The 27467-nt window shown below is 43.3% G+C and overlaps 1 protein-coding gene across 1 annotated transcript in view; it reads left to right on the forward strand.

The window, feature by feature from the left end:
* Positions 1 to 10114: 10114 nt before the first annotated feature.
* The window catches only part of LOC306926761 (uncharacterized protein), a 30937-nt gene continuing 13584 nt past the window's right edge, over positions 10115 to 27467 (forward strand). Inside the window, exons 1-2 of the mRNA XM_079506177.1 lie at positions 10115 to 10505; positions 16015 to 16111. Of these exons, the coding sequence (XP_079362303.1) occupies positions 10173 to 10505; positions 16015 to 16111 (430 nt within the window). The 5' untranslated portion in view covers positions 10115 to 10172. The remainder of the gene's footprint in view (positions 10506 to 16014; positions 16112 to 27467) is intronic.

The raw sequence follows: 27467 nt of genomic DNA on the forward strand, positions 1-27467 counted from the left end.
CCATTCACTCCCATTCACACCCATAGTAACAGTACCTCCCATTCACTCCCATTCACTCCCATTCACACCCATAGTAACAGTACCTCCCATTCACTCCCATTCACTCCCATTCACTCCCATTCACACCCATTCACTCCCATTCACTCCCATCTAGTCCCATTCACTCCCATTCAGTCCCATTCACTCCCATTCACTCCCATTCACACCCATAGTAACAGTACCTCCCATGCAGTCCCATTCACTTCCATTCACACCCATAGTAACTCCCATTCACTCCCATAGTAACATTACCTCCCATTCACTCCCATTCAGTCCCATTCACTCCCATTCACTCCCATTCACACCCATAGTAACAGTACCTCCCATTCACTCCCATTCACTCCCATTCACTCCCATAGTAACAGTACCTCCCATTCACTCCCATTCAATCCCATTCACTCCCATTCAGTCCCATTCACTCCCATTCACTCCCATTCACTCCCATTCACACCCATAGTAACAGTACCTCCAATTCAGTCCCATTCACTCCCATTCACTCCCATTCACACCCATAGTAACAGTACCTCCCATTCACTCCCATTCAATCCCATTCACTCCCATTCAGTCCCATTCACTCCCATTCACTCCCATTCACTCCCATTCACTCCCATAGTAACAGTACCTCCCATTCACTCCCATTCACTCCCATTCACACCCATAGTAACAGTACCTCCCATTCACTCCCATTCACTCCCATGCACACCCATTCACTCCCATTCAGTCCCATTCACTCCCATTCACACCCATTCACTCCCATTCACTCCCATTCACACCCATTCACTCCCATTCACTCCCATCTAGTCCCATTCACTCCCATTCACTCCCATTCACACCCATAGTAACAGTACCTCCCATTCACTCCCATTCACACTCATAGTAACAGTACCTCCCATTCACTCCCATTCACTCCCATTCACTCCCATTCACACCCATAGTAACAGTACCTCCCATTCACTCCCATTCACTCCCATTCACACCCATAGTAACAGTAACTCCCATTCACTCCCATTCACTCCCATAGTAACAGTACCTCCCATTCAGTCCCATTCAGTCCCATTCACTCCCATTCAGTTCCATTCACTCCCATTCAGTCCCATTCACTCCCATTCAGTCCCATTCAGTCCCATTCACTCCCATTCACTCCCATTCACTCCCATAGTAACAGTACCTCCCATTCACTCCCATTCAGTCCCATTCAGTCCCATTCACTCCCATAGTAACAGTACCTCCCATTCACTCCCATTCACTCCCATAGTAACAGTAGCTCCCATTCACTCCCATAGTAACAGTAGCTCCCATGCACTCCCATTCACACCCATTCACTCCCATAGTAACAGTACCTCCCATTCACTCCCATTCACTCCCATTCACACCCATTCACTCCCATAGTAACAGTACCTCCCATTCACTCCCATTCACTCCCATAGTAACAGTAGCTCCCATTCACTCCCATTCACTCCCATAGTAACAATACCTCCCATTCACTCCCATTCACTCCCATTCACTCCCATAGTAACAGTACCTCCCATTCACTCCCATTCACTCCCATTCACTCCCATAGTAATAGGACCTCCCATTCACTCCCATTCACTTCCATTCACACCCATAGTAACAGTACATCCCATTCACTCCCATTCACTCCCATTCACTTCCATTCACACCCATAGTAACAGTACCTCCCAATCACTCCCATTCACTCCCATTCACACCCATAGTAACAGTACCTCCCATTCACTCCCATTCACCCCCATTCACTCCCATAGTAACAGTACCTCCCATTCACTCCCATAGTAACAGTAGCTCCCATTCACTCCCATTCACTCCCATAGTAACAGTACCTCACATTCACTCCCATTCTCTCCCATTCACACCCATAGTAACAGTACCTCCCATTCACTCCCATTCACTCCCATAGTAACAGTAGCTCCCATTCACTCCCATTCACTCCCATAGTAACAGTACCTCCCATTCACTCCCATTCACTCCCATTCACACCCATAGTAACAGTACCTCCCATTCACTCCCATTCACTCCCATAGTAACAGTAGCTCCCATTCACTCCCATTCACTCCCATTCACACCCATAGTAACAGTACCTCCCATTCACTCCCATTCACTCCCATTCACTTCCATTCACACCCATAGTAACAGTACCTCCCATTCACTCCCATTCACTCCCATAGTAACAGTAGCTCCCATTCACTCCCATAGTAACAGTACCTCCCATTCACTCCCATTCACACCCATAGTAACAGTACCTCCCATTCACTCCCATAGTAACAGTAGCTCCCATTCACTCCCATTCACTCCCATAGTAACAGTACCTCCCATTCACTCCCATTCACTCCCATTCACACCCATAGTAACACTACCTCCCATTCACTCCCATTATCATTACTTAAACAAAAATAAAAAAATAAAACATTTTATTTTTTATTTTTTATTTTTTTAGGGAAAGGGCACTTTCTGCAAAAGGGTAACAGTACCTCCCATTCACTCCCATTCAATCCCATTCACTCCCATTCACTCCCATTCACTCCCATTCAGTCCCATTCACTCCCATTCAGTCCCATTCACTCCCATTCACTCCCATTCACTCCCATTCACACCCATAGTAACAGTACCTCCAATTCAGTCCCATTCACTCCCATTCACTCCCATTCACACCCATAGTAACAGTACCTCCCATTCACTCCCATTCAATCCCATTCACTCCCATTCAGTCCCATTCACTCCCATTCACTCCCATTCACACCCATAGTAACAGTACCTCCCATTCACTCCCATTCACTCCCATTCACACCCATTCAGTCCCATTCACTCCCATTCACTCCCATTCACTCCCATTCACTCCCATTCACACCCATTCACTCCCATCTAGTCCCATTCAGTCCCATTCACTCCCATTCACACCCATAGTAACAGTACCTCCCATTCACTCCCATTCACTCCCATTCACTTCCATTCACACCCATAGTAACAGTACCTCCCATTCACTCCCATTCACTCCCATTCACTCCCATAGTAACTGTACCTCCCATTCACTCCCATAGTAACAGTAGCTCCCATTCACTCCCATTCACTCCCATAGTAACAGTAGCTCCCATTCACTCCCATTCACTCCCATAGTAACAGTACCTCCCATTCACTCCCATTCACTCCCATTCACACCCATAGTAACAGTACCTCCCATTCACTCCCATTCACTCCCATTCACTTCCATTCACACCCATAGTAACAGTACCTCCCATTCACTCCCATTCACTCCCATAGTAACAGTACCTCCCAATAACTCCCATTCACTCCCATAGTAACAGTACCTCCCATTCACTCCCATTCACTCCCATAGTAACAGTACCTCCCATTCACTCCCATTCACTCCCATAGTAACAGTACCTCCCATTCACTCCCATTCACTCCCATAGTAACAGTACCTCCCATTCACTCCCATTCACTCCCATAGTAACAGTACCTCCCATTCACTCCCATTCACTCCCATAGTAACAGTACCTCCCATTCACTCCCATCCACTCCCATAGTAACAGTACCTCCCATTCACTCCCATTCACTCCCATTCACTCCCATAGTAACAGTACCTCCCATTCACTCCCATCCACTCCCATAGTAACAGTACCTCCCATTCACTCCCATTCAGTCCCATTCACTCCCATTCACTCCCATAGTAACAGTACCTCCAATTCACTCCCATTCACTCCCATTCACACCCATAGTAACAGTACCTCCCATTCACTCCCATAGTAACAGTAGCTCCTATTCACTCCCATTCACTCCCATAGTAACAGTACCTCCCATTCACTCCCATTCACACCCATAGTAACAGTACCTCCCATTCACTCCCATTCACTCCCATTCACACCCATAGTAACAGTACCTCCCATTCACTCCCATTCACTCCCATTCACTCCCATAGTAACAGTACCTCCCATTCACTCCCATTCACTCCCATAGTAACAGTAGCTCCCATTCACTCCCATAGTAACAGTACCTCCCATTCACTCCCATAGTAACAGTAGCTCCCATTCACTCCCATAGTAACAGTACCTCCCATTCACTCCCATTCACTCCCATTCACACCCATAGTAACAGTACCTCCCATTCACTCCCATTCACTTCCATTCACACCCATAGTAACAGTACCTCCCATTCACTCCCATTCACTCCCATAGTAACAGTACCTCCCATTCACTCCCATAGTACCAGTAGCTCCCATTCACTCCCATTCACTCCCATAGTAACAGTACCTCCCATTCACTCCCATTCACTCCCATTCACATCCATAGTAACAGTACCTCCCAATCACTCCCATGCACTCCCATTCAGTCCCATTCACTCCCATTCACTCCCATAGTAACAGTACCTCCAATTCACTCCCATTCACTCCCATTCACTCCCATAGTAACAGTACCTCCCATTCACTCCCATTCACTCCCATAGTAACAGTACCTCCCATTCACTCCCATTCACTCCCATAGTAACAGTACCTCCCATTCACTCCCATCCACTCCCATTCACTCCCATAGTAACAGTACCTCCCATTCACTCCCATTCACTCCCATTCACTCCCATAGTAACAGTACCTCCCATTCACTCCCATTCACTCCCATTCACTCCCATAGTAACAGTACCTCCCATTCACTCCCATTCACTCCCATTCACTCCCATAATAACAGTACCTCCCATTCACTCCCATCCACTCCCATTCACACCCATAGTAACAGTACCTCCCATTCACTCCCATTCACTCCCATTCACTCCCTTTCACTCCCATTCACACCCATAGTAACAGTACCTCCCATTCACTCCCATTCACTCCAATTCAGTTCCATTCACTCCCATTCACTCCCATTCACTCCCATAGTAACAGTACCTCCCATTCACTCCCATTCACTCCCATTCACTCCCATAATAACAGTACCTCCCATTCACTCCCATTCACTCCCATTCACACCCATAGTAACAGTACCTCCCATTCACTCCCATTCACACCCATAGTAACAGTACCTCCCATTCACTCCCATTCACTCCCATTCACACCCATAGTAACAGTACCTCCCATTCACTCCCATTCACTCCCATTCACTCCCATTCACACCCATTCACTCCCATTCACTCCCATCTAGTCCCATTCACTCCCATTCAGTCCCATTCACTCCCATTCACTCCCATTCACACCCATAGTAACAGTACCTCCCATGCAGTCCCATTCACTTCCATTCACACCCATAGTAACTCCCATTCACTCCCATAGTAACATTACCTCCCATTCAGTCCCATTCAGTCCCATTCACTCCCATTCACTCCCATTCACACCCATAGTAACAGTACCTCCCATTCACTCCCATTCACTCCCATTCACTCCCATAGTAACAGTACCTCCCATTCACTCCCATTCAATCCCATTCACTCCCATTCAGTCCCATTCACTCCCATTCACTCCCATTCACTCCCATTCACACCCATAGTAACAGTACCTCCAATTCAGTCCCATTCACTCCCATTCACTCCCATTCACACCCATAGTAACAGTACCTCCCATTCACTCCCATTCAATCCCATTCACTCCCATTCAGTCCCATTCACTCCCATTCACTCCCATTCACTCCCATTCACTCCCATAGTAACAGTACCTCCCATTCACTCCCATTCACTCCCATTCACACCCATAGTAACAGTACCTCCCATTCACTCCCATTCACTCCCATGCACACCCATTCACTCCCATTCAGTCCCATTCACTCCCATTCACACCCATTCACTCCCATTCACTCCCATTCACACCCATTCACTCCCATTCACTCCCATCTAGTCCCATTCACTCCCATTCACTCCCATTCACACCCATAGTAACAGTACCTCCCATTCACTCCCATTCACACTCATAGTAACAGTACCTCCCATTCACTCCCATTCACTCCCATTCACTCCCATTCACACCCATAGTAACAGTACCTCCCATTCACTCCCATTCACTCCCATTCACACCCATAGTAACAGTAACTCCCATTCACTCCCATTCACTCCCATAGTAACAGTACCTCCCATTCAGTCCCATTCAGTCCCATTCACTCCCATTCAGTTCCATTCACTCCCATTCAGTCCCATTCACTCCCATTCAGTCCCATTCAGTCCCATTCACTCCCATTCACTCCCATTCACTCCCATAGTAACAGTACCTCCCATTCACTCCCATTCAGTCCCATTCAGTCCCATTCACTCCCATAGTAACAGTACCTCCCATTCACTCCCATTCACTCCCATAGTAACAGTAGCTCCCATTCACTCCCATAGTAACAGTAGCTCCCATGCACTCCCATTCACACCCATTCACTCCCATAGTAACAGTACCTCCCATTCACTCCCATTCACTCCCATTCACACCCATTCACTCCCATAGTAACAGTACCTCCCATTCACTCCCATTCACTCCCATAGTAACAGTAGCTCCCATTCACTCCCATTCACTCCCATAGTAACAATACCTCCCATTCACTCCCATTCACTCCCATTCACTCCCATAGTAACAGTACCTCCCATTCACTCCCATTCACTCCCATTCACTCCCATAGTAATAGGACCTCCCATTCACTCCCATTCACTTCCATTCACACCCATAGTAACAGTACATCCCATTCACTCCCATTCACTCCCATTCACTTCCATTCACACCCATAGTAACAGTACCTCCCAATCACTCCCATTCACTCCCATTCACACCCATAGTAACAGTACCTCCCATTCACTCCCATTCACCCCCATTCACTCCCATAGTAACAGTACCTCCCATTCACTCCCATAGTAACAGTAGCTCCCATTCACTCCCATTCACTCCCATAGTAACAGTACCTCACATTCACTCCCATTCTCTCCCATTCACACCCATAGTAACAGTACCTCCCATTCACTCCCATTCACTCCCATAGTAACAGTAGCTCCCATTCACTCCCATTCACTCCCATAGTAACAGTACCTCCCATTCACTCCCATTCACTCCCATTCACACCCATAGTAACAGTACCTCCCATTCACTCCCATTCACTCCCATAGTAACAGTAGCTCCCATTCACTCCCATTCACTCCCATTCACACCCATAGTAACAGTACCTCCCATTCACTCCCATTCACTCCCATTCACTTCCATTCACACCCATAGTAACAGTACCTCCCATTCACTCCCATTCACTCCCATAGTAACAGTAGCTCCCATTCACTCCCATAGTAACAGTACCTCCCATTCACTCCCATTCACACCCATAGTAACAGTACCTCCCATTCACTCCCATAGTAACAGTAGCTCCCATTCACTCCCATTCACTCCCATAGTAACAGTACCTCCCATTCACTCCCATTCACTCCCATTCACACCCATAGTAACACTACCTCCCATTCACTCCCATTATCATTACTTTAAAAAAAATAAAAAAATAAAACATTTTATTTTTTATTTTTTTAGGGAAAGGGCACTTTCTGCAAAAGGGTAACAGTACCTCCCATTCACTCCCATTCAATCCCATTCACTCCCATTCACTCCCATTCACTCCCATTCAGTCCCATTCACTCCCATTCAGTCCCATTCACTCCCATTCACTCCCATTCACTCCCATTCACACCCATAGTAACAGTACCTCCAATTCAGTCCCATTCACTCCCATTCACTCCCATTCACACCCATAGTAACAGTACCTCCCATTCACTCCCATTCAATCCCATTCACTCCCATTCAGTCCCATTCACTCCCATTCACTCCCATTCACACCCATAGTAACAGTACCTCCCATTCACTCCCATTCACTCCCATTCACACCCATTCAGTCCCATTCACTCCCATTCACTCCCATTCACTCCCATTCACTCCCATTCACACCCATTCACTCCCATCTAGTCCCATTCAGTCCCATTCACTCCCATTCACACCCATAGTAACAGTACCTCCCATTCACTCCCATTCACACTCATAGTAACAGTACCTCCCATTCACTCCCATTCACTCCCATTCACACCCATAGTAACAGTACCTCCCATTCAGTCCCATTCACTCCCATTCACTCCCATTCACACCCATAGTAACAGTAACTCCCATTCACTCCCATTCACTCCCATAGTAACAGTACCTCCCATTCAGTCCCATTCACTCCCATTCACTCCCATTCACTCCCATTCACTCCCATTCAGTCCCATTCACTCCCATTCACTCCCATTCACACCCATTCACACCCATTCACTCCCATTCACTCCCATTCAGTCCCATTCACTCCCATTCACTCCCATTCAGTCCCATTCACTCCCATTCAGTCCCATTCACTCCCATTCACTCCCATTCACTCCCATTCACACCCATAGTAACAGTACCTCCAATTCAGTCCCATTCACTCCCATTCACTCCCATTCACACCCATAGTAACAGTACCTCCCATTCACTCCCATTCAATCCCATTCACTCCCATTCAGTCCCATTCACTCCCATTCACTCCCATTCACACCCATAGTAACAGTACCTCCCATTCACTCCCATTCACTCCCATTCACACCCATTCAGTCCCATTCACTCCCATTCACTCCCATTCACTCCCATTCACTCCCATCTAGTCCCATTCAGTCCCATTCAGTCCCATTCACTCCCATTCACACCCATAGTAACAGTACCTCCCATTCACTCCCATTCACACTCATAGTAACAGTACCTCCCATTCACTCCCATTCACTCCCATTCACACCCATAGTAACAGTACCTCCCATTCAGTCCCATTCACTCCCATTCACTCCCATTCACACCCATAGTAACAGTAACTCCCATTCACTCCCATTCACTCCCATAGTAACAGTACCTCCCATTCAGTCCCATTCACTCCCATTCACTCCCATTCACTCCCATTCAGTCCCATTCACTCCCATTCACACCCATTCACACCCATTCACTCCCATTCACTCCCATTCAGTCCCATTCACTCCCATTCACTCCCATTCACTCCCATAGTAACAGTACCTCCCATATATATATTTTTATTTTTTTATTTTTTTAGGGAAAGGGCACTTTCTGCAAAAGGGCAGGTGCTCAAGCCCCCCTAGCCCCCCCCCCCCCCCCCCCTTGCACGTGCCTGCATCATAACTATGATCACTGTGATGTCATCATAACTATGATCACTGTGATGTCATCATAACTATGATCACTGTGATGTCATCAGAAGTATAAGAGTAAAAATAAGATTCTAAAAACGTTCCGTCCTTTAAAATACTAGTAAATATACAAGCATGAAGTAAAGCTTTCCATTAAACCTCTCTCTCTCTCTCTCTCTCTCTCTCTCTCTCTCTCTCTCTCTCTCTCTCTCTCTCTCCTTCCCTCCCTCCCTCCCTCTCTCTCTCTCTCTCTCTCTCTCCTTCCCTCCCTCCCTCCCTCTCTCTCTCTCTCTCTCTCTCTCTCTCCTTCCCTCCCTCCCTCTCTCTCTCTCTCTCTCTCCTTCCCTCCCTCCCTCCCTCCCTCCCTCTCTCTCTCTCTGTCTCTCTCCTCTCTCTCTCTCTCTCTCTCTCTCTCTCTCTCTCTCTCTCTCTCTCTCTCTCTCTCTCTCTCTCTCTCTCTCTCTCTCTGGGAACAGGTCCAGAGGTTTTAGAGGTTTGTTGAGAAATGGAAACAGAAACACAGAGACGCACATTCAAGGAAACCCCTCCCCCCCCCCCCCCCCCTCCTCCTCCTCCCCCTCCCACACCGTAGGAGGGGAACACGTACGTGGTGTGTGTGTGTGTGTGTGTGTGTGTGTGTGTGTGTGTGGTTAGTCATTTTTCCCTGTCCAGGTACCAGAATGCCCCGGGGGGGGGGGGGGTTTTCTCAGGTCAGTGTTGTCAGAGTTTAGTGGTCATGAATATTCATGAAGTCTGTTTCAAATCCCAACTGAAGTTACAGGGAGTGGTTTTAGGACACGCCCCCACACGGACACTCCTCTTTTTCCTGGCCGGTAGGCACACACACACACACACACACACACACACACACACACACACACACACACAGTCCACAGAGGATCCATAGCTCACTCTTCAACAAGACGGAGAGGAGAGAGGAACAGACAGACAGACAGACAGACAGACAGACAGACAGACAGACAGACTGACTGTCTCACATCATGACGGGCTCCAAGTCCTCCCAGACCACCCGGTCGGTGGTCCTGGCCTTCCTGGCGTTGTGGTCCATCGTGTCTCTGATCATCATCGTGGTTTGGGCCACCCGTCCTGACCTGAAGATCAGCCCTTTGTCGTCAGAGTGCCGCGCTGAGCTCCAGGTCTCAGAGGAGACCCTGCAGAGGACCAAAGAGATCATGCAGAAAGACCGCCTGGCTCTGGAGACCATGGTGGAGGAGATACGAGGCAAGCTGAAGAAGGTGGAGGGAGAGAGGACCCTGCTGACAGCTGTGCTGGAGATGACCAACACTACGCTGGAGAACTGTACCCTTACCAACGTAAGTACCGTCTACTGTACTATCTACTGTATCTATAAGCATGGTGGAGGAGATACGAGGCAAGGTGGAGGGAGAGAGGACCCTGCTGACAGCTCTGCTGGAGACCAACTCTCTAGAGAGATGCACCCTGGACAATGTAAGATCTGTTTTCTCTCCTCTGGAGAGATGTAACACTGACCACTGTAAGAGCTGTTTTCTCTCCTCTAGAGAGATGTAACACTGACCACTGTAAGATCTGTTTTCTCTCCTCTGGAGAGATGTAACACTGACCACTGTAAGAGCTGTTTTCTCTCCTCTAGAGAGATGTAACACTGACCACTGTAAGATCTGTTTTCTCTCCTCTGGAGAGATGTAACACTGACCACTGTAAGAGCTGTTTTCTCTCCTCTAGAGAGATGTAACACTGACCACTGTAAGATCTGTTTTCTCTCCTCTAGATAGATGTAACACTGACCACTGTAAGATCTGTTTTCTCTCCTCTAGAGAGATGTAACACTGACCACTGTAAGATCTGTTTTCTCTCCTCTAGAGAGATGTAACACTGACCACTTTAAGAGCTGTTTTCTCTCCTCTAGAGAGATGTAACACTGACCACTGTAAGATCTGTTTTCTCTCCTCTAGAGAGATGTAACACTGACCACTGTAAGATCTGTTTTCTCTCCTCTAGATAGATGTAACACTGACCACTGTAAGATCTGTTTTCTCTCCTCTAGAGAGATGTAACACTGACCACTGTAAGATCTGTTTTCTCTCCTCTAGAGAGATGTAACACTGACCACTGTAAGATCTGTTTTCTCTCCTCTAGAGAGATGTAACACTGACCACTGTAAGATCTGTTTTCTCTCCTCTAGATAGATGTAACACTGACCACTGTAAGATCTGTTTTCTCTCTCCTCTCTGGAGCCAATTCACTGACAATTCACTTAAAGTATTTATTTGGTAAAGTGACAGGGCCAAGATGACACTAGACAGGTTCACACCGTGTATAGAACTAGATGACACTAGACAGGTGCACACCGTGTATAGAACTAGATGACATAGACAGGTTCACACCGTTATAGAACTAGATGACACTAGACAGGTTCACACCGTTTATAGAACTAGATGGCATAGACAGGTTCACACCGTTTATAGAACTAGATGACACTAGACAGGTTCACACCGTGTATAGAACTAGATGACACTAGACAGGTGCACACCGTTTATAGAACTAGATGGCATAGACAGGTTCACACCGTTATAGAACTAGATGACACTAGACAGGTTCACACCGTTTATAGAACTAGATGGCATAGACAGGTTCACACCGTTTATAGAACTAGATGACACTAGACAGGTTCACACCGTGTATAGAACTAGATGACACTAGACAGGTTCACACCGTTTATAGAACTAGATGACACTAGACAGGTTCACACCGTTTATAGAACTAGATGACATAGACAGGTTCACACCGTGTATAGAACTAGATGACACTAGACAGGTTCACACCGTTTATAGAACTAGATGACACTAGACAGGTTCACACCGTTTATAGAACTAGATGACACTAGACAGCTTCACACCGTTTATAGAACTAGATGACACTAGACAGGTTCACACCGTTTATAGAACTAGATGACACTAGACAGCTTCACACCGTTTATAGAACTAGATGACATAGACAGGTTCACACCGTTTATAGAACTAGATGACACTAGACAGGTTCACACCGTTTATAGAACTAGATGACACTAGACAGGTTCACACCGTTTATAGAACTAGATGACACTAGACAGGTTCACACCGTTTATAGAACTAGATGACACTAGACAGGTTCACACCGTTTATAGAACTAGATGACACTAGACAGGTTCACACCGTTTATAGAACTAGATGACACTAGACAGGTTTACACCGTTTATAGAACTAGATGACACTAGACAGGTTCACACCGTTTATAGAACTAGACGACACTAGACAGGTTCACACCGTTTATAGAACTAGATGACACTAGACAGGTTCACACCGTTTATAGAACTAGATGACATAGACAGGTTCACACCGTGTATAGAACTAGATGACACTAGACAGGTTCACACCGTTTATAGAACTAGATGACACTAGACAGGTTCACACCGTTTATAGAACTAGATGACACTAGACAGGTTTACACCGTTTATAGAACTAGATGACACTAGACAGGTTCACACCGTTTATAGAACTAGATGACACTAGACAGGTGCACACCGTTTATAGAACTAGATGACATAGACAGGTCCACACCGTGTATAGAACTAGATGACACTAGACAGGTTCACACCGTTTATAGAACTAGATGACACTAGACAGGTTCACACCGTTTATAGAACTAGATGACATAGACAGGTTCACACCGTTTATAGAACTAGATGACACTAGACAGGTTCACAGTGTTTATAGAACTAGATGACACTAGACAGGTGCACACCGTTTATAGAACTAGATGACACTAGACAGGTTCACACCGTTTATAGAACTAGATGACACTAGACAGGTTCACACCGTTTATAGAACTAGATGACACTAGACAGGTTCACACCGTTTATAGAACTAGATGACACTAGACAGGTTCACACCGTTTATAGAACTAGATGACACTAGACAGGTTCACACCGTTTATAGAACTAGATGACACTAGACAGGTGCACACCGTTTATAGAACTAGATGACATAGACAGGTTCACACCGTTTATAGAACTAGATGACACTAGACAGGTTCACACCGTTTATAGAACTAGATGACATAGACAGGTTCACACCGTTTATAGAACTAGATGACACTAGACAGGTTCACACCGTTTATAGAACTAGATGACACTAGACAGGTTCACACCGTTTATAGAACTAGATGACACTAGACAGGTTCACAGTGTTTATAGAACTAGATGACACTAGACAGGTGCACACCGTTTATAGAACTAGATGACACTAGACAGGTTCACACCGTTTATAGAACTAGATGACACTAGACAGGTTCACACCGTTTATAGAACTAGATGACACTAGACAGGTTCACACCGTTTATAGAACTAGATGACAGACAGGTTCACACCGTTTATAGAACTAGATGACACTAGACAGGTTCACACCGTTTATAGAACTAGATGACACTAGACAGGTTCACACCGTTTATAGAACTAGATGACATAGACAGGTTCACACCGTGTATAGAACTAGATGACACTAGACATGTTCACACCGTTTATAGAACTAGATGACACTAGACAGGTTCACACCGTTTATAGAACTAGATGACACTAGACAGGTTCACACCGTTTATAGAACTAGATGACACTAGACAGGTTCACAGTGTTTACAGAACTAGATGACATAGACAGGTTCACAGTGTTTACAGAACTAGATGACACTAGACAGGTTCACACCGTTTATAGAACTAGATGACACTAGACAGGTTCACAGTGTTTATAGAACTAGATGACACTAGACAGGTTCACACCGTTTATAGAACTAGATGACACTAGACAGGTTCACACCGTTTATAGAACTAGATGACACTAGACAGGTTCACACCGTTTATAGAACTAGATGACACTAGACAGGTTCACACCGTTTATAGAACTAGATGACACTAGACAGGCTCACACCGTTTATAGAACTAGATGACACTAGACAGGTTCACACCGTTTATAGAACTAGATGACACTAGACAGGTGCACACCGTTTATAGAACTAGATGACATAGACAGGTCCACACCGTGTATAGAACTAGATGACACTAGACAGGTTCACACCGTTTATAGAACTAGATGACACTAGACAGGTTCACACCGTTTATAGAACTAGATGACATAGACAGGTTCACACCGTTTATAGAACTAGATGACACTAGACAGGTTCACACCGTTTATAGAACTAGATGACACTAGACAGGTTCACACCGTTTATTTACAATTACAATTTAGGCATTTAGCAGACGCTCTTAATCCAGAGCGACTTACATTAAGCAATAACAAAAAGCATGGCATACATCACATGTATAAAAAGTAGTTATCATGAATCATGCGTAAACTAAGAACGTAACAGTGGAGTATCTATGTAAACTATACATACTATACTATATAATATATTATACATGTGTACTATAAAGTGCTATGACTACATAAAGTGCAATTCTAGAGCTGTCTACATAACAAGCTATAAGTCTGTTTAAAATACTATCTAAGTCTACATAATGTTCTATCTATCTAGTTTATAGAACTAGATGACATAGACAGGTCCACACCGTGTATAGAACTAGATGACACTAGACAGGTTCACAGTGTTTATAGAACTAGATGACACTAGACAGGTCCACACTGTGTATAGAACTAGATGACACTAGACAGGTTCACACTGTTTATAGAACTAGATGACACTAGACAGGTTCACAGTGTTTATAGAACTAGATGACCCTAGACAGGTTCACACCGTGTATAGAACTAGATGACACTAGACAGGTTCACACCGTGTATAGAACTAGATGACATAGACAGGTTCACACCGTTTATATAACTAGATGACACTAGACAGGTTCACACCGTTTATAGAACTAGATGACATAGACAGGTTCACACCGTTTATAGAACTAGATGACATAGACAGGTTCACAGTGTTTAGGGAGAACAAAAGACACAGTTAGGACATTGAGGGGTCAGACCAGAGCCATAGAGGAGACAGTTAGGACATTGAGGGGTCAGACCAGAGCCATAGAGGAGACAGTTAGGACATTGAGAGGTCAGACCAGAGCCATAGAGGAGACAGTTAGGACATTGAGGGGTCAGACCAGAGCCATAGAGGAGACAGTTAGGACATTGAGGGGTCAGACCAGAGCCATAGAGGAGACAGTTAGGACATTGAGGGGTCAGACCAGAGCCATACAGTAAGACAGTTAGGACATTGAGGGGTCAGACCAGAGCCATAGAGGAGACAGTTAGGACATTGAGGGGTCAGACCAGAGCCATAGAGGAGACAGTTAGGACATTGAGGGGTCAGAAAGCTGAGCTCTGTTCATGCAGCCTGGATGGAGAGAGACAAGCTGGAGTTGGAAATACATTGTTTTCAACGAGGGCGGCGCAAATATCAGCAATTTTAGACATGCGTGCAACATGACAACTGTTTTAAAGTATGGTACAGTGCTGTACTGTAATTTAAAGTATTGTACAGTACTGTACTGTAATTTAAAGTATTGTACTGTCACACTACAGTCTCTGTAATGTTGCGTGGAGTGTCACTAGCCCTGCCTGTGATGTCATGTGTGTGGGCGTGGCCATGTGTAGGGACCGCTCCGAGTGGTTTGATGACTCAGACATGAAGAATCTTTCTTTCTTTCTTTCATTCTTTCTTTCCGTGGTTTATTCATGTGTGTGTGTGTGTGTGTGTGTGTGTGTGTGTGTGTGTGTGTGTGTGTGTGTGTGTGTGTGTGTGTGTGTGTGTGTGTGTGTGTGTGTGTGTGTGTGTGTGTGTGTGTGTGTATTTATGTGTGTTTCAGGACATTCTGAGGTCCAACATCAGCGTGTTGGAACAACACATCCAGACTCACATCCTGACGGAGAGAAACCTGACCGCTGTCAACTCTGACCTCCAAGGTACAGTAAAATACTCTATTACTGCTGTCAACTCTGACCTCCAAGGTACAGTAAAATACTGACCTCTGACCTCCAAGGTACAGTAAAATACTCTATTACTGCTGTCAACACTGACCTCCAAGGTACAGTAAAATACTGACCTCTGACCTCCAAGGTACAGTAAAATACTCTATTACCGCTGTCAACACTGACCTCCAAGGTACAGTAAAATACTGACCTCTGACCTCCAAGGTACAGTAAAATACTCTATTACTGCTGTCAACACTGACCTCCAAGGTACAGTAAAATACTGACCTCTGACCTCCAAGGTACAGTAAAATACTCTATTACTGCTGTCAACACTGACCTCCAAGGTACAGTAAAATACTGACCTCTGACCTCCAAGGTACAGTAAAATACTCTATTACTGCTGTCAACACTGACCTCCAAGGTACAGTAAAATACTGACCTCTGACCTCCAAGGTACAGTATAAAAATCATACATCATGGCCTGGGCCGTGGCTCAGTGGTCCATCCTGGGGCTCAGCGGTCAATCCTGGGGCTCAGAGGTCCATCCTGGGGCTCAGCGGTCCATCCTGGGGCTCAGCGGTCAATCCTGGGGCTCAGCGGTCAATCCTGGGGCTCAGTGGTCCATCCTGGGGCTCAGTGGTCCATCCTGGGGCTCAGCGGTCAATCCTGGGGCTCAGAGGTCCATCCTGGGGCTCAGTGGTCCATCCTGGGGCTCAGCGGTCCATCCTGGGGCTCAGAGGTCCATCCTGGGGCTCAGAGGTCCATCCTGCGGCTCAGAGGTCCATCCTGGGCCGTGGCTCAGTGGTCCATCCTGGGGCTCAGAGGTCCATCCTGGGGCTCAGAGGTCCATCCTGGGGCTCAGAGGTCCATCCTGGGCCGTGGCTCAGCGGTCCATCCTGGGCCGTGGCTCAGAGGTCCATCCTGGGGCTCAGAGGTCCATCCTGGGCCGTGGCTCAGAGGTCCATCCTGGGGCTCAGCTGTCCATCCTGGGCCGTGGCTCAGAGGTCCATCCTGGGCCGTGGCTCAGAGGTCCATCCTGGGCCGTGGCTCAGCGGTCCATCCTGGGCCGTGGCTCAGAGGTCCATCCTGGGGCTCAGAGGTCCATCCTGGGCCGTGGCTCAGAGGTCCATCCTGGGGCTCAGCTGTCCATCCTGGGCCGTGGCTCAGAGGTCCATCCTGGGCCGTGGCTCAGAGGTCCATCCTGGGCCGTGGCTCAGAGGTCCATCCTGGGGCTCAGAGGTCCATCCTGGGCCGTGGCTCAGCGGTCCATCCTGGGCCGTGGCTCAGCGGTCCATCCTGGGCCGTGGCTCAGAGGTCCATCCTGGGCCGTGGCTCAGCGGTATTGACTGGGATTGGAATATATATATATATATATATATATATATATATATATATATATATATACAATAAAGGCGAAAGCCACAAAATAATACATACATCATCATATCTCATTCTGGATTCAATGTTTCTGTTCACACAAACCCTCAAAGCTGGACATAGAAGTAGGCTAGCGCCCCTCAAACATACCTGACTCTTTTTAATAGGGGACAGTCATGGTGGCAACAGTTCAGGAGAGGAGAAAAAACGATTTATTTTATTTTATCCAAAATGAGTTAACATCACAGGCAGACTCTTCACATCCTAGAGCATGTCTGAAATAAATGTCAGAAATAAATGTCAGAGCTTAAATCGACATGTAAATATGAAATAAATGCTTAAACATGTAGCTAGGTGTAATGTTATAGACCACAGAAGACATGTAAATATGAAATAAATGCTTAAACATGTAGCTAGGTGTAATGTTAGAGTCCACAGAAGTGAACCTTTCAAGCCTATTTTCTCAACTCGCTGTTTCTCTGCCAGACATTACTCTATAAGCCATATCTCCAAAACTGGTGGGTCAAACTGAACAACCAATATGTCTATTTGAAGCTGTGATTCCCTGCTTTCACATTTAAAAAATGTCAGTGACTTATAGCCTCGGTCAGAAACGGTCACATACTAATGTAGGAAACCCCTACTCACTCTCTGACTCACTGGCCCTCTCCTCTCCTCTCCTCTCCAGTCTAAATGCATTGCTCTCCTCCCCTCCCCTCTCCTTCAGAGCCATATAAAGGAGTCACTCTCTCCACCACAGGGATATTCTTAGCTGTATTTTCCGCCCGGTAACCCCTAGCAACTAGTGAGTCACAGTAAATAAATATCTGTGATTGGCCGGAATAGAGCGCCACTGAGGAACTTGATATAGTACACATTACAATATACTGAGAATGAGTACTAATACTACTAATACTACTACTAATACTGAGTCTACACATTACAATATACTGAGGAAGTGGATTAAAAGCTGTGTTTATATGCAGAGAACACATTACAATATACTGTGTTTATATGCAGAGTACACATTACAATATACTGTGTTTATATGCAGAGAACACATTACAATATACTGTGTTTATATGCAGAGTACACATTACAATATACTGTGTTTATATGCAGAGTACACATTACAATATACTGTGTTTATATGCAGAGAACACATTACAATATACTGTGTTTATATGCAGAGTACACATTACAATATACTGTGTTTATATGCAGAGAACACATTACAATATACTGTGTTTATATGCAGAGTACACATTACAATATACTGTGTTTATATGCAGAGTACACATTACAATATACTGTGTTTATATGCAGAGTACACATTACAATATACTGTGTTTATATGCAGAGTACACATTACAATATACTGTGTTTATATGCAGAGTACACATTACAATATACTGTGTTTATATGCAGAGTACACATTACAATATACTGTGTTTATATGCAGAGTACACATTACAATATACTGTGTTTATATGCAGAGTACACATTACAATATACTGTGTTTATATGCAGAGTACACATTACAATATACTGTGTTTATATGCAGAGTACACATTACAATATACTGTGTTTATATGCAGAGAACACATTACAATATACTGTGTTTATATGCAGAGTACACATTACAATATACTGTGTTTATATGCAGAGTACACATTACAATATACTGTGTTTATATGCAGAGAACACATTACAATATACTGTGTTTATATGCAGAGTACACATTACAATATAATGTGTTTATATGCAGAGAACACATTACAATATACTGTGTTTATATGCAGAGTACACATTACAATATACTGTGTTTATATGCAGAGTACACATTACAATATACTGTGTTTATATGCAGAGTACACATTACAATATACTGTGTTTATATGCAGAGTACACATTACAATATACTGTGTTTATATGCAGAGAACACAATACAATATACTGTGTTTATATGCAGAGAACACATTACAATATACTGTGTTTATATGCAGAGAACACATTACAATATACTGTGTTTATATGCAGAGAACACATTACAATATACTGTGTTTATATGCAGAGTACACATTACAATATACTGTGTTTATATGCAGAGAACACAATACAATATACTGTGTTTATATGCAGAGTACACATTACAATATACTGTGTTTATATGCAGAGAACACATTACAATATACTGTGTTTATATGCAGAGTACACATTACAATATACTGTGTTTATATGCAGAGTACACATTACAATATACTGTGTTTATATGCAGAGTACACATTACAATATACTGTGTTTATATGCAGAGAACACATTACAATATACTGTGTTTATATGCAGAGTACACATTACAATATACTGTGTTTATATGCAGAGTACACAATACAATATACTGTGTTTATATGCAGAGTACACATTACAATATACTGTGTTTATATGCAGAGTACACATTACAATATACTGTGTTTATATGCAGAGAACACATTACAATATACTGTGTTTATATGCAGAGAACACATTACAATATACTGTGTTTATATGCAGAGTACACATTACAATATACTGTGTTTATATGCAGAGTACACATTACAATATACTGTGTTTATATTGTTATGGCAATCTGTGGGACACATGCTCAGGAAGACATAATAATGAGGCAACACAAGGATTCATAGTTTGGAAGTATTAGGATTTTACTCGAGTAAGGAGTCAGGAACTCACATGACCAATTCAATGCAACGGAAGACCCAGTCTGACTCCCTGAGTAAACATAAGGCCACAGCCTTTATAGTCTCCACTCCCACAAGAGACATCCCCCAACATAGCCCAAAGGAATTTGGGCTATAACAAAGTAACCAACCAGCACCACAGGGGTGTCACAGATAAGATAACATCAGAGTGCAATAAAGGGGTATTATTATATGTTTGCAGTCTAAATTTCTATGACATTACCCCACTTTTAAACATTTAAAAACCCCTAAACACCACTTATCAGTACATCGCAGATGTAGGCAAAAAACCTGGAACCCAATGGGTTAGACAAACAGGGAAAATTCCTACATGGCCCTCATCATAGAGCGACCGCACACAAGGCCTACGATACACAGTGGTACAATAGTTTCACAACAACAAACAAAACAAGGCAAAGCCAAATTAAACATACAGCAAAACGTCGTAGCCCTCAGACAAAAAACATCTCAGCACCAAAAAATGTCCGTTCAGAACTGTCCACTTGCAGGTGCCATGTGGTCAACACCGCACAGAGCAATCCAAACCGGAAGTAGCTCTTTCACAGAGCTCAAAGCACAAAGCTCAAGCACAATGTGCATCACATCCACAAGCTCCAGACATGTCGTGAGCTTGCAGATCGGCCATTTGACAGAACAGCTGCACACGTCAAAGCCTCCCAAAAGACCAGAAATTGTCACCGCACAGGTGATGCAACATCATTCAGAAACGGCTCCCGAGCACATGATCGCAGGATTCAGAGTCCAGAGTGCTAACAGCACTTGATCCCCCATAGGGACATCAGCGTGGACACGTCGCGGACAGCAGACTAACCACTCATTTCTGAAAAAGAAAGAAAACAAATGCGAGTAATATGTCATTAACCACACCTAACCGGAGCCGGGCATTCATTCGAGATGGCCCCTGACCTTATATAAACCACGGGTCCCGCTCCGTGGGCATGCCTGCATTTAAGCCCCCAGCCTGCAGGAGCAGTCACAGCAACCCCTGGTCTATTATGGGTAGTTTAAGTCGGGTCTTGAACTTAACCTGCATTAATCAATCGTACTTATCTTCTGTCCACAACAATCAGCTGGCACATTATTACCTTGTGTTATCTCAACATGGATAGGCATAATAAGCTTTGGCTTGATCATGTAACACAACTGTCTTTTAAACACGGAAATGTAAGTACCAGAATTAACTATTCATTCATAAACCAGTCTACATACTATCATTCATTCAACCCGACTCCGCATCTAAGTGGACCTTAGTTGACAACTTCTCATTAATACATATTCCATATCATCCCCAAACGATACTTAGCCATGTCATCAGATCCACTTCATCATTCGTCATGTTATTCCAACACGACTCTTCTCATTATTATGGAGCTGAAAGAAAAAACTACAACACCATTGAAAAGCCCTACTCTACCTGGATCATATTCCCTTCGCTATGTCATATCCAGCTCAGATACAGTCACATTACTACTAATTTGAATGTTGATGGTGGACTCAATACTACGTAGCTACAGCAGCAATAAACATGTATTATCGAATTTCATTTACTGCTAGTCCACCACTTCTCAATGCTCTTTCTGACTCAACCAGGCAGCTATGCTCAGCTCTAACGTACAACTCTAACTCTCAGTAAGCATATGTGTGTTTGTGCAACTATCTATTGCGTAGATATCTTATCTCTGAACACATTCTTATATGTCTCTTTAGTATGGCATCATCAAACAATACCGTTGTTCAGAACTAATCGCATAACTGCAACATGATTTAGAACATCCTCCTATGCTATTATTCCACCAGGAAACATCAAGTTGTTGCATAACTTACCCACGTAATACTCACAGATTCGACTTCCAAATCCAATGACTTCTGCAAACACAGCAAGATATTCGGCGCACATGCACACATGCACAATTCCAATTTCCGTCAGGGATTAGTCAATTTCGTTAGTAACACCATTAATTTCGTTAGTAACATCATGCCACAAAACATGAGAGAAATCAATCTCATGTCACATCAATCTGGATCGCCTCCACCACGAACCTAAGAAACTTGGATCAGAATATTCATACAGGAAACATAACAATTTTAGTACACTCTTACATACTTTTGTTTGTTTCAAGGCGTCCCTCGAAACAAACCCCTTTTATCACACGTATATGAATAATGTTTACAGTGAAACACATACCTTGTCCTATTTTAAATACACCATATACTTCTATTTCTCATATGATACTCCACCTTGGGGTGTCCAAAAAATAGATCACAATATGACCTATTTTGTCAATGGGTTCTTCTCTTCCTGCCCAAATCCTTATTCAGCTCATACCTGCTCTTACTACTGTAGCCTACTTATTAATGTATCCTTCTACTGATATGTTCGCACTATTGGTGAGATGCGAAAATACTTTCCGCTGTACTTTGCTTGTACTGTACACTGACAATCCGTTGAATCTCATCTCATCTCATCTGTGACACACATTCAATTTATCAATTCAAATTCACCGGTCTTGAAGACAAGAGTATAACACAATGTAGCGTCAACCAAACTGTCATGCATCATTACAAATACTACTCAAATCAATTGTTATTTAACAAAACTATGCCTGCAGTATACTGTACTTGCATCCTAAGTAATTCTCTAAACAATATAATGTAGAGATTGACTGATTTTACACCGTTTCAACTTCTAAGATTTTACCTTGATCATGACCTTCATGACTACAGGACATTCTTTAAGAATTATTCTATCTTAACTGTCCTTCTTATTTGAGTGAGCGTAATTACTGCACACACATGCTGAAGTGATTCAATGATCTATCTCACTTATCTAGTACTATAGGCCTACTATTGAACTCCACCAATGTATTAGTATTGTAGTATCTGACCCTGTGCAGCTGATCATAGTATGCCTTTACATTCTCAACATAGCATCACCCTCCCCAGGCTAATCAAAACACAGCTGGCCTACCATCATAGAGATAAGAAACACAGCTGCCCTGGCGCTTCCTGGAAGGTTCAACCAGGTCAACCCAAATTCCTTGACAATAGGCTACTCCTAAAGCTTGATCACAATCTGATCATGTAAACAGGTTACATCAGTACAGTATGTCTTAAATTTAACTCATACAGCCAATACATCAATAACAGCCATGTAATCAATAGACCTTTTTGCTAAACCCACTCATAACTTCGGCACCACTAATTGAACTAAATTAACTTGTACTTTCACTATACCTTGGTCTGAATTTTTAGCCGAATGAAGCCTCTTGGCAGCACTTAAACGTCTATTCCCAGAAGGGGGTTTTATTGACCATGTCACAGGAACTTAGATAAGTGCCCTGAAACAGCTGGAAATCCCTTTGTTTACTGATAAGATAATTTTACGGCCTGCATGGGACACAAAAAGTCAAACTCTGTTTTTTTAAGAGTTTGCCAGTTGTCAGTGAGATTGACAACCAATCACAGTATCTATCACTACTATATTTTTGTAAATACAACCTATTTTTGTTTTATAGCAGCCATAAGTGGAACAAATGCAACTCTGTAGCTACTCACTATCATTCGATCCCAATGTACACCTGTCAGCTTCACCTCACCCCTCCACCATACTGCAGAGCCACAAAAATAGCACAGCTTTTTTCGCATTCAGTTGTCACCAACGCGTACTCCTTCATGTCGGGATTCCGATTCAAGAATCTTTGTTTCCTTCAGATTCCGATCGTATCATTGTCCAGTGATCCCCCATCACTGTTTGCAATGTCAGTGCATCAATGTCCAATGCTAGTGACCAATGTCCAATGTTCAGTTCGTTCTCTTCTCAACCCTGACACAGAGTTGCCCCCTCATACTGGAAAAAACAAAACCAGTAGTTTGGACCCGTCCATGTGGTACCCTCTTTCCAACGGAACAGGATGAGGTGTTGTCGACAGCCGTACATTTATTTTTGCATAATATTGCAATCCACTGTACACTAAAGTTTGCAATTATAGCTGCTATATTCTATTCCATATTTAACTTTTGGGTTCCTGTCCTTCAAATAATGTCATCAAATCAATCACCGTCACAAGCTATCAGCATGTGGGCATACTCATTTTATTTTATGCCTTATTTGGACTTTCAAAATTACAAATCTGTATATACTTTAAGACATAGGCCTACTGTAGATTACACTTTAAGACATACTGTAGATTACAATCTGTATATACTTTAAGACATAGGCCTACTGTAGATTACACTTTAAGACATACTGTAGATTACAACCCAACACAAACCGGGTATACTTATGACTTACACTACATTTTTTCCTAAGACCTAAGTCCTTAAATAGAACACCAGCTTTTTCTCCCTATACTGACTAAAACACTAGCCCCAGGCATCATTTGTGTACCACATGGAGTGAAGACTCCACATTCTTTGCATCTTTTCTGCTTTCACAGGCCGACGGCTTGGAGCTTACTTTACTACTCCCCCAGCCCATTTTACGTTCTTAAATTAACCCTAACACTACGAGTTGGCCTAGGGGTGAAAAGGACGCAATATACTGTAGGTGGTAAATGAAGGTTCGTTATATTGTAGGCCTTTTATTGGGCTTTTAAGGATCACTATTATGGGTCCATAAAACATTTTCAGCTCTTTTGAATGCATTGATTGCATACACTGCTCTGTAACCTATCCATTCTGTTTTACCTTAAACATTTTAACATTACCATAATGTTTGGCATTTTTCTTTTCTCCAATCTGTCTACAATTAAACAACGTGCTTATAATAACTAGGTTCGCGCGCACGCAGTAGATCTGTCATTTAAAAAAAACTTTCTTTCAGTCTCAAGTAATCTTTATCTCAATCTCACTCCACTAACTGTCACACTGTCCAATTTACTATTGAGCAGACGCTCTTAATTCAGAGCGATTTACAACATGAATATCCAGGGGCATACTTATACATCAAGCTGCGTATATTACAGAAAACCAGGTGATAGCCTCCTGACCTATACTGTATGGTGCATAGCTTAGCAAGGCTCACTTCTCTAGGAACTAAAGAGCCACTTAATTTTAAACACTTAAACTAACTTTTAATATCAATCAGGGCATGGCCTGCCTGGGGAATTTAGATTAAATTCTTTCTACATAAAACAATTTTAAATTTCACGACAACTCCCCTTAAAAGGGAACCGTAATAGCCCTCAGGGGCTAGCTACCATGCCATGCTAAGGATAAATAAGTCTATATTAGACAGTCACTTGATCAAAATGAAGTGATAACTAGTAAACCAGTCATCGATGCTACTCTTTCATCAAGGCTACTTTAGCCCCACACTCAGGATAACTGAGTGAGGTAATAGATTAAACTATTTTGACTACCATTTCACCTGTTGACTACTCTAGCCCACATTTCGACACAGAAACTGTACATAATGCACCTAAATATCTTCTCCTGGCCCTAAAAATGTTCTTCACAAGGTTGAGCATTTTCACTCATACACATACTGTAGGTACTATTTACTTCCTTATTTTTATCCCTATTTGGAACTATTTCCATTTTTCTCGTCTCGAGAATCATATGACATCATATGATTTAAAACGTATTACTTTACCTTAATATATCTCTATATCAATTCTCATATCTTCATTTTCATTCTAGGCTGTTAACTATTTAACATCCCTTTTTCACAATTTCCTCTCACACTCCTTTTCTGTCTCTCACACACTCACATACAGCAGACCACTCCATTCAACACTCAATCAGTTTTCATGACAGACCATTCACATTCATTTTCAAATGATATATCCATACATAGCGCTTCACAATTGTTTTATGCTTCTGTTAGCCAAGGTACCCTAGTATAAGGCGAGGATCAACCTCCCTTCTCAGTAGCTACGAAGTTAGGCAAGACAACTTGTCTCCCTTTTTAGGCCATACATTTAACACTCACAGACAATACACACACACACACACTCTGGCTAGCCAATTTTTTGTTGCTTCATAAAACAACAGGATACCCCAGGCAGGATCAAGTCCCCCTTTTTAGACAGCAGGCAACGTAATGAGTGATTTATTGAATAGACTATTCTTTTTTCCAAATGTACACTGGTACCATTTGTCAGACCTCCTTGTCTAACCATCTTGAGTCATTCAACCAACCAAACACTGTTCCTCCGTCTCTCATGGCATGCACATGAAAGGCAAAACTTTCGTTTCCCTCTTTTAAATAGGCCATCAAAAAAAAATGCCTATCGTGATCACAACCAAATTTCATCACTAATACCTTAAAACCCCGAATAAAAGCAATACCTCATTTCCTGAACATCCAAACAGACACCCACATACTCACTTGCGCACGTCGTCGGCCCAGCCCGAAAGAATGAACTTACTCACCAAGCCGACGACCGCCAAGTCCAGCATAATCTCGGTGGGAAACCTCCAAAATGTTATGGCAATCTGTGGGACACATGCTCAGGAAGACATAATAATGAGGCAACACAAGGATTCATAGTTTGGAAGTATTAGGATTTTACTCGAGTAAGGAGTCAGGAACTCACATGACCAATTCAATGCAACGGAAGACCCAGTCTGACTCCCTGAGTAAACATAAGGCCACAGCCTTTATAGTCTCCACTCCCACAAGAGACATCCCCCAACATAGCCCAAAGGAATTTGGGCTATAACAAAGTAACCAACCAGCACCACAGGGGTGTCACAGATAAGATAACATCAGAGTGCAATAAAGGGGTATTATTATATGTTTGCAGTCTAAATTTCTATGACAATATGCAGAGTACACATTACAATATACTGTGTTTATATGCAGAGAACACATTACAATATACTGTGTTTATATGCAGAGTACACATTACAATATACTGTGTTTATATGCAGAGAACACATTACAATATACTGTGTTTATATGCAGAGAACACATTACAATATACTGTGTTTATATGCAGAGAACACATTACAATATACTGTGTTTATATGCAGAGAACACATTACAATATACTGTGTTTATATGCAGAGTACACATTACAATATACTGTGTTTATATGCAGAGTACACATTACAATATACTGTGTTTATATGCAGAGAACACAATACAATATACTGTGTTTATATGCAGAGTACACATTACAATATACTGTGTTTATATGCAGAGAACACATTACAATATACTGTGTTTATATGCAGAGAACACATTACAATATACTGTGTTTATATGC

This window comes from Electrona antarctica (genome assembly GCF_951216825.1).
Source record: "Electrona antarctica genome assembly, chromosome: 7".
Classification (NCBI taxonomy): Eukaryota; Metazoa; Chordata; class Actinopteri; order Myctophiformes; family Myctophidae; genus Electrona; species Electrona antarctica.